The sequence below is a fragment of the Bombus terrestris genome, chromosome 6 (genome assembly GCF_910591885.1).
Source record: "Bombus terrestris chromosome 6, iyBomTerr1.2, whole genome shotgun sequence".
Taxonomy (NCBI): Eukaryota; Metazoa; Arthropoda; class Insecta; order Hymenoptera; family Apidae; genus Bombus; species Bombus terrestris.
The window spans coordinates 13,814,591-13,833,422 of NC_063274.1; the positions used below are offsets into that span (position 1 = coordinate 13,814,591).

At 41.2% G+C, this 18,832-nt stretch overlaps 1 protein-coding gene across 3 annotated transcripts in view; it reads left to right on the top strand.

Annotated features, from left to right (window-relative positions):
* Positions 1-18,832, top strand: part of LOC100647968 (protein groucho) — a 152,971-nt gene that overhangs the window by 54,355 nt on the left and 79,784 nt on the right. For all 3 annotated transcript variants that reach the window (XM_020863331.2, XM_003396141.4, XM_020863332.2), the window contains exon 4: positions 12,449-12,493. In XM_020863331.2, the coding sequence (XP_020718990.1) occupies positions 12,449-12,493 (45 nt within the window). The remainder of the gene's footprint in view (positions 1-12,448; positions 12,494-18,832) is intronic.

Consider the following 18,832-nt stretch of genomic DNA (forward strand, 5'->3'; position numbering starts at 1 on the left):
CGAATATTAATTCGCTGAGAGCTTGTTAACATTATTTTTGAGATTGGAATTAATACGACAGGAGCGATCGATATTGCAATATCATTTTTTCTGTAAAATATGACGTTAAATCTTTTAATTGGTAGGTCTTAATCGATTAATCTTAAAAATCGTCTGTGATTCTTGCGTATCGTCGGAGGATATGGTTTTACGGTGCCATTTGCTAATGTCCGTAGCAATAACACACCTCCTCTATCTGAATTTAACGAGCGACTTAGCCACTTAATTCCCCTCGTTTTCTTGAAAATTACACAAGAGGGTTTCATAAATAACCGCTTCTTTTAAATCCGGTAGCGCCGCGCTCTTTTCTACCAAGTTAATCACACCAATCTCCAGAATATTTAACCTTCTGGCTGTGATATTATCCGGTTGGGAATTGCTCGTGCAATCCCTTGGCCAGGAAGACGTTAATAACATGTACTTTTATACTTTTAGTGTGTTTTTTGAAAACTTGAAGAAATTTACGATAGATTGTACGTGTATGTGGGAAATTCTTGTATGAAACGAAACTATGATATGACATAATGATCACACTTACATATACTGTATTATACCTCACTATACTCCTCAAGCGGAAGATTAACTTGGATGATTAACTATTTATCAACGGTGATTAATTAACTGGTCTTTCTTGATTGCGCCATGGGTTATACTACATAGTTGTCTCCTTTGACCCTAATCTTCACCTGTCTTGTCAGCACACTCACTTTATCATTCATGTATTCTCCGCCCTATGTCAAAACTATGAACGTGTAAATCTCCGTTTTTTTCTTTTTCTAAAATAAAAGTCTTTTTTGTTAGTTTTTTTAGCTACATAGATTACGATAATAAATTTGGAGTAACAAATGTATTGTAACCATGGTGATTATAATCTTTATTTCTTTTGCTTGATAAAAAGTACAACGTGCCTGTATAAAAAATTTCTTCGCACGGTCCTGGCCTAAGTCGGAGCTCTCGTATCTCCTTATATTTCTCGAATTTGCCTGATCGACGCTTGTTCAGTTCACACGCGATTGACTTTATGACTCTGTGTATTTACTTTATCTTTTTTCTGCTCTTTTTTGTTTCGTATTTATTGCGAATCAAATCATCAAGTATCCTATTACCTCAATAGGAATCTTCACAAAAAAGAATATAGTGATATTCTCTGTATACACACAAGCTCACAAAAGTAATCGAACACTTGTAGATTTTACATTTATGATATATGTAACGCGTGTTATACGAAACTTTCTGAAATCTCATTTGACGCTATAATGAGACTCAAATATAGCAGTTACACTGGTAAAAAATGAAACGAATCTGAAAATCCACAATATTAAATATTGCGCTTTTTTACGGTTTTTTAAAGATTTATTAACCTCAATATTTCTCTTAAACATAAACACCTATTGCATGTTTAGTATGGTTATTAATTGTGTAATTTTTTTACTAAATTTTGCAACAAGTTTCCAACAAACATTTCGTAGTTTCTACATATATTTTCGGATCGCTGCCCAAATGTCGATATATTTTATACAACACATACAACAATATGAACATCCAAGTTTTCTATAACAAATATTCAAACACATTTCATGTAGAAATACGACAATTCAGCAATAAGAGCACAACAATGCGTTTACCAGTGAGAGGTTAAATCGCGACTACCAAGAACAATCCAATAATCCATAAATCTCGGCTGTGCCTGCATAAGAACCAGTGAATGTACGCGACTACTCTAATGAAAGCAGCTGTACCACGACCTTACCTGGCCACCGGCCATTCAGCCGACCCGCTGAACAGCTTCTTCCCGCGTATTTCTTCGCAATGCCTGCCGCCTTCTCCTTCTCAGTTGGCTACACACGCAAGTGTGTATAGTATACGGTCGACAAGCCATGCCGTGGCTTTACTTTCGCCCGTAGATCTTCATTATTGCGCCGCAACGTCACCGGTGTGTATGCGTCTTCATTAGCGGCGGATACAACGCGCGTCGGAGTCGAGTCACAACCAACTCCTACTGAGAAGGTCGTAAGGTCGCCGAGGAACGCCTTTGAATTTACGCGCCGCGCCGCCAGTCTACCCACGATCGTCCTTCCGATCGAACGATACGCAGCTTTACGATCCTGGACACGTTTCTTTATCTCGCGTGGGTGGTTGATTGGCTCTTGAACAGGTTTTTAGACGAAGATTCTGAATGGAATGAGGCTTCAAGGCTGTAAATATTATAAAGCTACCTTTAAGTTAGGGTTAAGTGAGTCGAATGTTGTAAATTTTTTGGGGGATGGCAAGGGATTTAGTAGTTTAGTTTTGGATGTTTGTTGGTGAATTAGGTGCGACTTTTAATACGATGTTCACTCTAGTTTTGATACTATGTTTGATACAGCGATCTACAGTGTTTCTTCATCCACTGGCTGAATTTAACTCTTATGAGCAATTTGTCTCCGGTATGTTGGTGCCAGGCAGATATCTAATATATAGTTTGACCTAGTTGAAGAGTTTACTTTTGTTATTCGTAAAGTTGTTGAGAAGGTAGTCAGCAAGTACATTCATTTATTAGAAACAATGTTTTTGTGCGGTACATGAAGGAAGTTGGCATTGTTCACAAAATACAGGCTTGTGGTTCAAATAATTTTATTTTCTTTAACCGAGAATAAACGTAACATTATTAGGGGAAGATAAAAAACGTAATATTGTGTCGTGAAAGATACATAACACGAAGCTTCGTTTAGTTAAAAGAAATTCATTTGAACAAAATTTACAAGTTTATATTATTCGCTATGTCAGTAGAAGTACATATTTCCAGCAAACTGTTACAACGTAGAAGAATGAACGAACGAAATAAAAGGAACGCTGGTATTAAGCAAATTGACAAATGTCTGGAGAATAGCACGACGGGCATCGCGATTTACATAACCCAGGCGAAAGAGCCCGACACATTACCGTTCAAAGACACGGCATACTAAACGTCAATGGACGGTCACGTGTTAATTCACCTGCACACGAACGTTCAGTCATGCGACAGACTTCGAGTTCGTGTGGAGAGTAGCAATTAGATCGGAGCTGTGCAAAGGTAGCCGAGGTTATAGAGAAAAAGACGAGAGAGAAAGAGAAGAGAAGAGAAAAGGAAAGAAGGAGGACAAACAGAAGCGTTCGCGTCGCTGGAGTTTATTGTCTTTCGTCGGCGTTGCGGTTATCGCGGACACGTGGTAATTTATAGGCCACACTTCGTGGTCGCGTTCGATGCAAATGACTTCATATAAAATGCACACTGGTTGCTTGCGTGGACGTGGCACTTCCGCTGATTCACGCAGTACGAAGATTAATCGCGTGATCGCGCGATGAACGTATATATACGCGAGCATGATTGCGTGAACGACGTCGCATCTCGTACGATTGATCCAAAGATCGATCTTCCTCCTTGATGTTGATTAGTTTCTTTTTTCGTTGATCTCCGCCACGACTTCCTTAACTGCGCCGCTACCTCGATATTTCAATCGTTCAGAAACCGCATTGATCAACAACAGAAAATAGAAAACTCGGAAAGTGCAAAAAGGTAGTGTCACAAACATTCTTTTTTCTAAGTTCATTCTCGAATTTACTAGTAATCGTCATCGAGACCGAAATTTTGTTTTGATCATCGATAGCGTCATCGTGGATGCTGACATTTTTTTTATAGTTACCGATAATCATTATCGGTGACTGAATTTTGTTTTGGCTACTGATAACACTATGTATGTGAGATATTTTTTTTTACGATTACCGATAGCCATAATCGGTAACGGAATTTTTTTGATTACTAATAATCATTATCCATGGAATACGTTTATGGTCATGGAACTGTGTGCGTTTACAAATGTAGATCTTCAAAATTATTCACAATCGAATTTCACCAATCACGGGACAAATTACTTGGCTTGTCTCAAATATCCTTCCCACTGAAATAGCACTAGCTTACCCTGTCCGGCTTTATCGGTTCTCTATGAACCCGTCGTTGTCGTTCGTTCTAAAAACGAGTCACAGCCAGCGAGTTTTGTTTGTCAGCGGATGATTCGTCGGCGACGAATCGCGAAAAAAATCGTCGATTGCATCGCGAAACGTACGCACACGGCGCACGGATCGAGTCATTCCCCGTCCGCAGTCATTTATTATTAGTGGCGGCGGACGATATCATATTACAGCGTTTTGTCATTCATGATTAATCATTGACGCAACAAGAATTTATTGTATTGGTTTGGACCAGGCACGCACTCGTGCTTGTAGCAACAGGTATATACAGCAACACACTTGTCGGACATACGCGTCCGTTCGCCATTCTGACGTATCGAGTGACTCGTAAACGCGCTACCGCGTGAGTACCGAGAACCATCATTCTCTCTCTCTCTCTCTCCTAATGAATCGATGGCGGTTTGTACGCCAGAGTGTAATTGGAATGATTCAGCTGAAACGTGGAACCTATTATCGGTCAATATATGTCGTGTAAATATATATTTATATGTCGGAGATGAAAGGACATCGGGGTCTTTCTTTTGGAATGTTTGCGAATATCCCCAATACTTCAGTCTAGACTTCTTATTATAGCTGCACTTAAATAATAAAACTTAGAAGTAATTGTTTATGATTTAATCCGATTATGTTTGCCCGAGATTTATGACAGTAGGCTTGTGCTCGAAGTGACACAACTGGTCGCTAAACGTAGCCACGGTCACGGGATGGACGTTTTCACCTCACAGAGATATGGAGTAATTGTATAGCTCTTCTTAAAAATATAGTTGACCCGAGGGGTACAGAGAGTTCCACTTGAACTGAGGCGAGTCAGTCGTATTCTACTTGCACTGTGGATAAGTAAGTTGAGTTATATTTGAATTGTGGACAAGTAAGTTCGAATTAGACTTTGGAAGAAAACGCATTTGCTATCCCTTTGACCATGGATTCGTTATTGAATCTAAGATCATTGTCATTAGCATCTCGAGTATCTAATCGCCACGGTTACTTGTCAAATTCTGTAATAATCATATTTGTACCAGTAAATATCATCTATATCGTATAACAACAATGGCTAATCCAAATGAAGATTCGTTACACGCCTCTAACCAACGAGAACTCGACATATATATGTATATATATCTATTCGAGACGAAGATGCGATCATTTTCTCTCGAGTATTATTGTACGACTTTAACGCTCCCGCGTCGGGAGCTCTTTTAATGCTCTTTTTTCCTCTTCATTCCTCTCGTTTTCTTTTTACGTATCTACGTATACGTACAGTTTTCACGTGATAACCGACAGTGATATGTCCAGGACTGGTTTTATCGATGTTTAATGAGAACAGACAACATATACCATGCTCGAATTGACATCGTGGCCGCCTGTCGTGTAATCTTAATTAACTGTTGAATGGAACCAATACACTGGCGTATATGTAATATTAATGTATAATGTATATATAATATTCATATTATACATCACATTATAAGAAGATGCGAGTAGAAGAGAGATGTTTACAATGAACTTCATTCTCTGGTGAATATCCTGCCTCATCATCTGTTCTCCTTTCGTCCGAGAATTATCTGCTTTTTTTCCAGTTGGTGTAGCCGGTTTAAACGCTTTGGTGTTTGTGCAGTGCGAGCAAGTGGTCGAGGTGTTTTATATTCTCGGAGCTTATATATAAAGGCTGGTTTCGTATTTCCGGCGCCGGTTGACTTTTCCACGCGGAAAAGCCACTGTAACCGCTACGATTCATTCAATAACATTCGCGTGTTTGCTATCTATATCTTTCTCTTTCATATTTCTTTTTTATTCTTTGCCGCTTTATCTGTTCTTCTCTATGATATCGGGTAGAAATCGTGTCGATTTCTGTTGGTGAATTTGTTTCCGATGTGACACGAGTGTTGAAGCGTGTGTGTAACGGTGTCGGACGCCAGAGGATGCTCGTACGACGTCGTTATACGACGGTACAGCCTGGCCACGGGGCATTACGCTTTTACGACTCTTTCATGTAATTGTCGAGCTCGTGAACTTTTACGAGCGCGAACCGTGCGGAAGAGATCACCTTGAAGCGTATCGCCCGGCGCAGTTTCAGTAACGCGGTGCATTGACTTCTCCGGAACTTCAGACGTTTCCCACTTCTTTCCTTCTTTTCTCTTACTTCGGCATTTACGCGCTGCTGCGATTTTGTTTTCCATCGTATGTGACGGCTGAATGAAATATTTCGTTTTTCTACGGCTCTCTTTTTGATACTTGAAAAGAGATTTGTTGGTGAGCAATTGTCGAGTTGTTCTTTTTTTTTTTTTGCTTAATCGAATTTTTATTATGATTTATTCCATTGATTCTTATTGAGAGTTATTTTTAATGGACTTGGAAATAACAGTTTTAATTAGGTACGTCTTAATCGTGTTTGATTCCTAACTAGAATGTTTCATTAGTTTTCTGTTTACCTTCTATGAATATATATAGTAATATATTAATAATGTATGAGGACAATGTATATTTTTATTATAAATTTTTCTGTTCTATATTATTTTGAAAGCATGCAAATTTAGTAGCAATATTCGTCTATTTTAAACTACATTTTTAAAACTCTCACCATGTTGTATACTTATTTTTACCAAACAATTGATTACTATAAAATGTTAAAGAACAAAGACCACCGTTTCCTCGTTTTATTTTCTTCATTACGTATACGATATACGTTGCCTTATCACGGCTGAAAGAAATATTCAGATTGCCCGAAGTTGCAATTAGTTTCAACTCGAACTGCGGCCGCAACTTTTCCTATCGAATATCTCCGGATGTGAGTTACACGAATATTTGCGAATAGCGCTCGTACGAGAAACTCATAAAGCAGAACGACTCTACCCAGAAATCTGTCACGCTTGCAAACAAAGCAAGAAAATTAGACGAGCATATACTCAGAGGCAATAACCCAGAAACGATTTAAAATCCCTCTGAGCGCATCCGCTAATATTCTCAACCCTCGAGAGACCACGCAACCATCTAGACCAAGCAAACAACTTTAGCCAGAGACGATGATCGTACAATTAAATTCGCGCTGCTATGTTTTCTTGTTCGTTCGCTGTAACAAACGGAACTACAGAAATTTCTAGCGCGAGTGTGCACGCTAATGACTCCGACACGTTCGCGGGTTATTGCACGATGCCGAAACTCATGCACGAGGAAGAGCACGGGCCAATTGGGGTGCGGAAGGTGCACGTTCGCGTGTTTCCAACGATTGTGTAAATTCGTGGCAGTATAGTTGGCTGGACACGGCGTTAGCGGTGTTAACGACCCGAACTCCGTGGTCGTTCGCGCCGGCACGATTCTATTAACTGGTCGTCGTATCCTGGCCGCGAAATCCGCGGCAATATCCGATGCCTCGTACGCGTCCAAATCGCTTCGTTGGTATTTAATGGCACACTTTCGACAGGCCATGAAACGCGCCCAACTGCGCAAGGTCGTGGCGCGTGCTGCTCCTCTTCGTCTTTACGAGGACATCCGCGAACCATATGATTCCCAGCGTCGTTTTCTCGAGTCGAGATTACTCACTGAGGTAGAAAGTTGTCGAGGTGATGAGTTTCGGAGGAGACATTAATTTAATCGCGTGTAATTGATGGGCAAATTAGGAATAAGAAAGAATATAACGTATAATAAATTCGATTAGTTGGCAAGTTTGAGACACAAGAGACAAAGAGATCGTATGTTATCACATATTTTAGAAAGGATGTGTTGCCGTCTTGTGATTTTTCTAGTAGCTACTTGAATGATTACTATCTGTTCAATGTTGTAATGCATCTATATTGCGTCACGTGTTTTCTCAGACTTATCGCAGTCGGTACGAAATTACAAGATACACGATATTTATTACTTCCTTACGTAAGTTCTAACATCCAACCTGAGAAATCAAGCCGCTTATTACGCTCGTTAAATGTTGCTGCTCGCATCAGACATACCACGAGACAGTAACACATCGTAAGAATAACTTTTCCCCTAACATGAACATAAACGACACGTCTTTTCAATATCCAAACTGCGTCATGCGATAATCATCGATGGTAATCGGAGGGTCCCTCGAAAGAGGCATATTCGTGATGATGCACGCGTGTGCGCATCTCGGCCGAGGTTTCGAGTGTTTTCCTTGATTAAATCAGAGAGAAAGAGAGAGACTAGTCAGGAGCAAATCGAGGGAAAAATTTGCAAGTCGTGCGCGAGAACAACGAATGAGAGAGATAGGTAGAGGCCCTTTATGTAAGGGTGTGCTCACAACACAGGGGCCATTCCGTCGAGGGAAGATAAAAAGGGGGATAAGGGCTTGTGAAAGGGACGAGACAGCGGAGAGGAGCGAGGGTCCATTAGTCTTGCGTATCTCGTCACGGTACGCGAGATACCGATCGCGATCGATATCGGTCGTTTATTCGAGAATGAAAGCGCCGACTCGTTTCCAGAACCAAAGGGATTATGCGATTCGAGGGTCGTCACCGCCAGCGGGGCCTGACCTATAGTTTTCTCGGTTCGTTTCGCGATTCTTCTTCTCTTTTTTTCTCTCTACTTTAAATCTGTCCCTTCTTTTCTATTCCTTTTTTCTTTTCTTCTTTTCTTTAAATAAGATATATCTCGTGCGAACAAAGCACAAATTCGGTTTTCACGCGAATCGAGTAATACGAACGTTCTCTTTCTCTGTCACACTATCGCGCGAGATTTAACTGCTCGGTTTGCAGTGTCGACGCGGAGAGTGGAAATTTTGCTCGAGATCGTCGCAGATTGAATTTCCGGGCTTAACTCGATAATGTGGACACGATGATGCGGCATAAAACTCTCGGATAGCGGCGTAAAGCTGGTTCAATTTGAAAATGCAAACGAACGGTCGACAAGGGGTGTGGGCAGAGGGATGAGAGAGGAGGCGGAACGAGCGGGGCGTGTGCGGAGCACCGAATTCGGCCGAGTTTAATGGCTGAACGACGTTTATTGCCGCGCCGTTTTATCATTTCACTCCCCTCGAAATCGAGTCATTGCCCGCCCGGTGTTCGCGACAACTTCTACCAGCTTCCGCATTAAACGCGTCGAGACCGCGAGTTACGTTTCCAGCTTCGCGATAATTAAGATCCTGACCTCCGCTCCCGAGAGTCTGCAAGTCTATTAATTAAAGGCTAATTACTTCGTCGAGGCACCAGCAGACAAATGAACCTGCGTTTTCGTACCGGAATCAAGGTTTTCTTTCTTTCTCTTCTTCTTTTTCTTCTTTGATCACGTACGTTTTTCTCTTCGTAATTTCTTATTGCGAGAAATCCTATGAGACGCGCTACCACGGAAAAATGTTTTTCATACTTTTGTTTCGCCGTTTTGTGTCTCGTAGCATATAAATCATCGATCCAGACTCGGAAGGTTTCTATTTCCCAATGTTTCTTGTTTTAATTTCATGTTTTTTACTTTCCAACGCGAGCATATAAATAAGGAAAATTCTTGCAGCAAATTTAATTCAACTTATAATGTTCGAAAATGCGTATTTTAAAATCTTATACTTTACGAAGAAGAAACGGCGTATGACGAACGACGTATCTCAGCGAGATTGTATCATTTCTGTTAAGAACACATAAATTGTGTCTCATTTAACTTTGCAACGATTGCTGCAAAGTTTGCTTCTTGTCGAGATTAGGTAATTCAGTTTCTATTACAACTATAATAGATACATCGTTACACTTCGTTTTAGAATGTGCACGGTGGATTTATTCCCATTATTCATACGAATGATGAAACGAATTTTTTTTTTACTCCTCCATTCACGTCTCACTGACGTTGTTCTTCCGTTAGACACGAGTTACGACTGGATCATTACGATGACTCAGATATACGAGTCGTAAGATGAGTCATAATTGAGGGGTTAGAAGACTCGGTTGAGGGAAAATAGAGTGCTTAAAGATATAAAGATATTGTCAGATATGCAGGTGGAATTTCATTCGTTTTGATTTTATTATTGACTAAGTTTTATTCAGACGACGGTAATACGTTCCAGAGATTCGAGCTGGCGTAGAGAATTTTTCGAATGCTTGGCCAAACTGTCGGAACGTAGGTATTCTGATTACCGTGGGGAAAGAAAAATGTAGATCTCTGAGTGGTGCTTTTCTGCCGTGTAACCGTTGAAAGATGCATATCGAGGGAAATGTTCGGAGCGGTTCCCTTGTATACGTTTCATGGTTCTCCAGTTCTTTCCAACTTTTTTTTAGTCCTTGAACATCTGTATCGGTACATTTACAGATTTCATCCAGCGAAATAAAGGGAAATCTCTTACTTTTACGTGCTTTAAAAAAGTCTAACAATTTTTCTATGGCTTATTAAAAAATAGAAGATCTACTCATAAAGAAACGTACAAACTACATTTTCTAGTTTACCATCGAAGTTTTATAAGTAACAGATTGGAAGTTGCTAGTGGTAATGAATTGATAATATTAAGTTTAGCAATACGGCGAGTAAAGTTCGCATCAGTTCTACGAACTCATGAAATCTAGCTAATTGTCGTATTGGAAATAAAAATGCATAGTAGAATCGCGTGATAGGAATCTACGACTTGCAACTCGTCGTTTGTCAATACACTGATATTACTAGTTGGTAAATTATTATGCGATAAATACAGTAAAATGAGAATTCTTCGTGTCCTTGTTCTACTAAAACAGCTTACAATAAAAAAGAAAACACACAAAGTTGTTATACTGGAAGATATATATAGACTTAAAAAAAAAAAAAAAGAATCGATGTATTTACGTTCGTCTGCTATTTTTCTCACACCCGAAAGTTTCGAATAATAAAAACTCCAAAGCTCGTTAAACTCGCCAGAAAAAAACGTTCCCTTACCGATCCTACTTTTACGTTTTTGTCCGTTTTATTTCGTTCGAATGCGCGAAAGAAAATTGAGAACCACTGTCCGGTAGGTGAATTAGTTAAAGCATACCCGGCCCGGGATCTTGTACACACGATGTAGAAACGATGTTACGAGAAACCGGTCTTGGACGTCGCGTACACGCACCGACACGCGTGCATGTCTCACGCACTAACACAGAGAAACAACGACGTAGCTCTGAGTAGAATCTCCGGGAGGGTAAGGTAGAAACGATTCTTTAGTCGTTTTTCTCATTTTCTCTGCGCGTTTATCCTCCTTCTTGGCCGGGATCTTGCATTACGGCTCAATTTGGCCCGCTTTTCGTAATCTCGTTCGATCGATGTAATCTCGGCTCTCGGCAGCCGTGTACCGGCCCTAAAGACCCTCTTCGAAGGGTTCTTTTAGACGTTATTACGAATTCGAGCAGCATCTCGGTTTAGGTAACTCGATAATTCGATTAGCCCTTGGGAATCCTTCCGCTCGGCTTAACCGACTACATTCAAGTCTCATTCCTTGTCTTCTGTACTCTTTCTTTCTCTCTTTCGCGCGCTTACCCCCTATCTTTTGGTCTCGCTTTCTCTTCCGATAGTTCAGGCTTGTCGAATCATTGTTCGTCTGGAACACGATGGAATTTTGGAATACCAAAGGAGGAGAAGAGTTGCAAGAGGTATTATACTTATATAAGGGACCGCGTTAGTATAAAGTACGCGTTCCATTAGCCGAAGAAGATCGATCGCCAAGATCGCCGTGGCTACTAGTTTCTCCGCTGAGATCCGACCGATCCGCTGCAATTGAAGCACGCGTTGCATAATAAGTTGCAGCTGAATACACTCGATCCAGCTCTTGGCCCGATGCTTCTGCCGTCTCCTCAATCTTTTTTCTACCCTTTGCCGTTCACGGTGCACGCCGCTGAAATTATTTATCGGTGCAACTGCTGGCACAAATTCGCTTTATCTTGATCGTCCTGCATCGGGACGTCGCATCGTGTCTTGCGACTTTGGCTGCGTACCGAGATCGATCCCCTGTCGAACTCGAGTTAAGACCTTTAATTTATACACTCGAATTTCTGACTTGGAATCTCAAGTGGAAATTGTGAAAATGTTTACATTTCCATAGGAAAATTTGTAATTATCTGCTGTTGCAAAAATTCAAAGCAGTAGTCTGTCATCGTTGCTCAGTGATCTCGCTTCGTTAAAATATATATCCGCTGTTCGTAAATATTTGACAACTTGTTAATGCCTCGTTTATACGTATCTTGTAGCACTAAATTGTTAAAGCGATCGGTCTAGAAGAAGTAAAAACGTAACAAAGGAAAATCTAAAATCAAGACTATTGGCATTCCTATGCGAAGTATTTTCCAGCAAGTGCATGTAACTCACGTTTCTGGGTGCGCGCGAGGACAACTGTACAAGAAAGGACGACTGCTTTCACGTTAGCCGCGCGAGCATCACGTTAACGCTTGTACCAGCACGCCTTCTCCGATATTGTCTCGCGCGCACACCACCTATCATCACTTTATATCTCTCGCTTCTAATATATCGTATGTCTTTTTCATTCTTCCAGTATTACGAGATGTCGTACGGGCTGAACGTGGAAATGCATAAACAGGTAAGCCTTCCCCGTTTTCATTTGAATTTCAAATGGATATCATCGAGCCGCACCGATAGAAGCCGTGAATCGTATGTATACATGAGTTGCTCCTTTCGTTTCTATCTACAGGGTGTTCCATACAATTGGAAAATGATATGCTATTGAAAATGTTCAATACAGTATCCTTGTTCTTCGTGTATAAAAGATTGATGATTCCGTAAAAAAAAAAGACTAAAGGTTACCTTATAATTTTCGAAACGTTTCACTTTCGGAATTTTCTAATAATTAAACTAATATTCCTAATGAAATTTTACAATCCTTTCGATTCTTAAATTATCACTATATTAATAAACTTTCTTGTATATCGAAACAAATCCGGTAGTAAGCCAAATGAAATTTTACAAACTACGAATCATTTTATTGCCGTGTCCAATGTAAAATTGTAAAATTACAAGTGTACAGCGTACGGTATATTAATTTACTGATATCGTTAGTTGATAAATTCATACCTAAGAAAGTCAGCAATTTGTGCATCGTTCGAAAAAGCTATCCCATTGTTGGTAGCAATATTTCTGTCTTCTATAGCTTGCCTCTATACGTGGAGAACACCCCGTACACGTACGTTTGTTTCACTAGCGTTTGTATCGTATGCCATTCTATACCGTGTACGTGCGCGAGATTACGCACGTGTGTGCCTGTTTTACACGCACGTGCACCGGTAGCTCGGTATAGTAATTACTTCGTTGACTTAACGCGCGATAGCCCGGCGTGCTTCGCTGAAATTTATGTTTTCATTCATGACGCGTGAACGCGCGCGCGAGCGCGAACCAACGACCGGGCAATATCCGTGCGGCGACTTACTAATCGTTCGGCTCGGTGGTTCCGCGCGTGACCCTTAATCCGAAATTAAAGGGACGGCGAGATCGGGAATTAGGGAGACGATTCCCCGGGGATCCTGGCTATTGAATAAATATGTAAACAAGGTAATAACATGCAAATTGTACGAGAGGGAGCTATCCGGACGGTTTCTTGCGACGACTTTCGAACCGAGAAAAACCAAGCACCTAACCGAACATCCCTTTATTACGATATATTGAGCACCATTGTCGATGGCTGAAGGCGCACAAGGGTATTTCTTCTTTAGCTTTAGATTCGTCTATTGTGTGGATTAATGTCCTGTATAGTAGATAAATGGATAATTGCTAAACCTGTTAAACGAATTCAATCTCTAACGAGAAACGTTTTTAATTATGAAGTTAAAAGTTAAGGGAAGAAGATCAACGAGGTTAGATTCTTGTAAATAAGATATAATATAGTTTTTATCAGAAATGCAAAGACACGTAAGAAGATGGATTGTTGAGTAAAGAAGTTGTCAATCGCAACGTCGAGTTGTTTTGATAAAGTAGGACGTTTCTTTTAACGTAGTTAGCAGTTCGTCCTTGTTTCTTGCTGAAGTTTATTACATATTTTACTTTATCTTTGATAGCAGTATATCTTGTGCCTTAAGATTCAATTATTCCACTTGATGTTGTCTTTATTTTAATTAATAGATACGATAATATATCGCAATATAATAATATGCTTTTACGATGTATAATGTAATTACTTGGACGTTCGTGTTACGTCTATGTTTGAGAGAATCGGAAAGTTAACGATGAGAAAGACAATTGACAAACACAGCGAGTTATAAATCCGGAACAGAAAAATTCGTTACCTCAAAGCGGAGGACCGTCAATTCACAATGTATTTAAAAGCGGAATTCGTTTGAACGAAAAACGTTTGCCAAACGCTGGTCTGTCAACGGAACAATCTAGGTCGGCCAGAAATTCTTTCTCACTATATAAATCTCTAATGCCGAAAATACTCGTCGCACCAGGATGTCGAAAACGAACGTTCGAAGTTACGTGGTTCCTCCGTTCGTTTTATGTCGTTCGATGTTTGCACGGAAAAATTACGTTTCTCGCGATTCCCTTTCAGAGGATGTGATTACGTCATTCTTCCGTGGCCGGATATCTTAACAGGATTTGTCGCACGAGCCGAAAGAAAAGTGGCGCAAGGCTGCCGACCGATATGTATCTCCTCGGTACATAAATGCTTTCTGGTGCCTGTTAATGGTCCCGGAGCGATCTGTTTGCCGAGCAAACAGGCAGAAATAGAATTGGAAGTTGGTTCGTTTGATATCGAGAATTAACTCAGGGTCGAAGGGAAAATAAAAAGAGCGAACTCGTTTATTTTTTCCCCCCTCCGCTTTCCAAAGGGCGACGGCGCTTCCCGTCGAAAACACATCCTCGATATTAATAAAGACAAGGACTGTCGCGAAAATTTGCATCACAAAGATCTCTCCGTCGTGTTTTTCTTGCGCCGACCCGGCATCCATATTCATCGCGGCGATCGGCCGATTTGAATTTCCCGTTTTCTCGTAGCTCGATCGTGATCGCCATTGCAAATATCCCGATTTTTCTCTCCTTCGAAGTACTCTTTCGTCGTTTCACCCTTGTATACCTTCCATGCTCCTTTCTGTCTCTCGCCTCTTCAGGGGAAAAGGGAAGAAGAAAAATGGCGTCGTTCGCCGGTATAATTTGTTGGCGGCGCGGCGAACCAAAAGCGGAACGCTCGCCCAGAGAAACGTCGTATTTCATTTCGCGCTCGCTTTTACGGCATTCCGGACATTAATGTCGTCAATTACCGTACACGTCTTCGTCCGTTTTTGCCAGCGATTCATTTACGAGGTCCGATCATGAAAATTTATCGAGTCGCTCGAAACGGCCGGCACCCAGACAACCGTTTGCTGATCACGCTTTATACTCACCACCGATCATCTTCTTCTTGTCGTTGATCTTTTAGTTAAACGAAGACTTTTTTACTCTCGGCACGTACGATTCTTGAATGGATTTTGTGCGACCGCTTTGCTGCAGCCCCTCTCAAATTATCCCAGCTTCTGGATTTTCGTATATTTTTCAATTCAGAAGGAATTCAGGAAGGGAGGAATAATCACATAGTGATTAATTTGATATACGTAATTTTTTCTCGTTAAAATGAGCCGTCTTTGATATCGCGAAAAAAGATAAATAACTTGCATCGTTGGTAAAATAATTATATTCTGGCTGCATAAAATATAAGGAATAGCGATCCGATGTTATAAATATTGCTTCTTAAAACACAGTTTACGATTTACGATTAAATAAACTTTTGTGAAACAATTGTTCATGAAAAAGATGAGAAAGATGGAACTGAGAAATTTACAGAAGCAAAGGTGAGAGACGTGTAATTTTTGATTACAAGTTCTTCTTCGCGTCAATTGAAATTACTTGGATTCGTGAAACCCATCTTCAGGTGAATATCTAACAGAAAGTAATATCTAAAATATTGTATACCTAAGAACCCAGTTTGAGAAACCAATATAACCAAGCAACAAAGCTTGAATTAACTGTTATCGTTGGTTCTTGAAAGCAATTGAAAGAATTCTAACGTTAGTCGAAACCTGAAAAGACACGACTGTAAATAACGGGTTTAAATTGGCAAAATAAAGTGGTTCCTGCAGTTTCTTGAATTCAGGTAACTAGACTAATCTGTAAGAAGCTTTACACCGAATGAAACATGGAAAAAGAGAGAGGTCTAAGACGGTGAAACGTAAGTATAAAGGGAATCTCGATCGTGAATTTTCACGAGAGAATAAATAGTCCTTCTTCTATCTCCTATCGAGTTCTCGGGCCCCTCTTTCATACTAACCCAGTCACTCGTTTGCCTTCTTCGCGATTTTTCTCGCGTTACCTCTTCACCTGCACTCTTCCGTGAGCCAGCTTCCGCGTCGACGTGCCAGGAATAATGTTCGCGTTTATTGAATATTTAGCAGCCGGGCTGCCGTTATTTCCTCCGCTTCCGGCGATGTTCTCCCTCTTTTCTGGGCGCGTCGTTCCAACAGGATGCACCCTCTTGAGTCGTAAATCGGGCTTCGTGTCGAAGGAAACTCTCGCGGTGGTTGCGAAATGGAAAGAGGCGTAAGATGAAGAAACACGAAAGTGGTAAAAGAGGAACAGCGACGAAAATGTCACGGGACTATTCATAAATCAGGATTACGGGGTGGACAGATCGAAAATTATCGTTGTTATTAGGTACTCGTCGTCTTTATTATCACGATAAATATACACGCGTGCGAAGCTTATGTTCGTAGTAATGATTGCGTAGAAGACGAAGCAATCAAAATTCTGCTATTCACCTGTCCGCTGTGTTGATATCATTATGTAAATATGCGTCTGTGTAAATATAAATATATATACTAGAAAGTAGATATAGGTAAGATAAATAAGGAAAATACACAATGGTCGATTGTGTATGTTTGTCGAATGTACTACGGTCCTCGAATTTGTATTTCTCAATGCCGTTCTCGTTTCAACAATGACACAAGAGATGTAATATTTTGTGAGCAACTTTTAACGCTAAATTGAGATAGTTCTTTTATGCTTTTGTCGTACATACGAATTTGATAGTGATAAAAAAACTTCAAGTGCCAACAGTAGTTGGTATTGCTATTAACAGACACTTTCTGAATAACTGACATCAACTTACGAAGACACACACGAGAACAAGAAGATCGAGATTGAAACGAAAAGAAACGAGTCTTATGTTTCGCGATGGGAAACGTTCAACCCTCGGAGCAAAGACAGCAGTCAGGGTACGAGGGTCAGGTTTTTTCTTCGTTCTTCGCGTGTTACACGTTCGATAAATCCTGCGGAGATTTACGCGAAGAGTCCCTCGCGCGCTTTATTTCGACCAGGCGAAGTGAAACAAGACCGTGAGGAATCCTCGTTGGTTGCAGCTTGCGTTCGTCTTCTCGACATTCCGGCGTAATAAATCGAAGTAAACGAATCGAATCTCCATAGAACACGTCACGTTCGATTCATAGAAGAATATCCTGACGCTATATCCGGCTGTGAAACCAAACGTTTTCACAGTGGCCAGTTACACGAATCGCGTACTGATCGTCCATTGTAAAATTTCGATGGCGGCCGTGTCAAAAGCTGTTTACAACGATCGTACTTCTGCGGCGCAATTTCGTGCACGATCGCGTTTATAAAATCACGACCAACCCTTTCACAGCTGCTATATTCGACCGAGGATGATTAATCGTCCGAGCGTTTATGACGAGCCAGCGTTGTTGTCCGCGTAGAAATAAAAAACGTGGAACGCGAAGAGAAAAAAATAGATACGCGCGTGTATAAAGGAAAAAAAAGAAGGAATACGAAAGGGAGGAAAATTGGCAGCGGAAACGAGACACGACGGGGACGCAGGGGTCGAAGGGCGAAACGAGATGAGTAACAACTTCGACGACACGAGAGGGTAAAATATCGGGACAGGAAACGCGCGGACGTTTCGAATCGAATTTATCGGGCGTGTATTAACGCGGTCGGCCGGTCGGTCAGTCTGGTAAGTGTCTGCGAATGGCGGTGTAAACGCGCTCGATTTCGCCTGGATGTAATTAACGTCGAGTAATTCCCGACAATTACCGTCATCATCATCATCCATCAGACCGCAGTCGACCTGTTACGTTTTCCTGTTATATACCTGTACGATAATTGTCGTCTCGAATCACTGGTTTCGCATCGATGCGCGAGCCACACACGAGATATACCTACATGCTCGTTAAAACGGAGTGCCTGTTGGGGAAGATGATCAGCAGCCTTCGTCTATACGTCTACGATACTGCGCAGAGATTGGCGTCTACGTGTACCGTACACATAGTCAAGCCACTTAAATCGGGCGCGAAATTTGTTCGAACGCTTTTAGAATGCGAAGGATACGTCCGAGTAGCGATTTTATCGACGTTCGTTACGATCGTTACCACCGATCGTCTCTATTGAATTTTCATTCGATCATATTCCACTTTTTCTCTCTCGTCTGACCGGTTGTTATTCTTTTTTTTTTTTTTTTGTCTCTTCCAACCCCTTTATCCGACGCGCTCCTGTTGGTCGTTGTCCGTTGTTGTTGTTGGCGTTGTACGCGGCGCGCGTATTATCGCCGCTAAACGATCTGTGCGTTTTTATTCGCGGCAAGCGACGCGTATTGTAAATGTTTTCGGGCATTACTCTCGATTCTGCTAAAGCTATTACCGGCGATTCCGCAGCTGCAATACGTGTCGAGCAGTCGGAAAATTCACGCATGAAAAGTACCGGCGGCCACCGAGAGTGATTCGATTTCGTTGTTTTGCGTTCGACTCGTTGCGTTCCCCGCGCGCTCCACCGCCCGCCCGACCCATCTTTTTCATCCCCGTTTCCGTTCCCACCCCGAGCTCGCGTCGTGTTCAACCTCGTATAGTCTGCTCATTATTCATTTATCGGTTTAACGAGTACATCCGCGAAA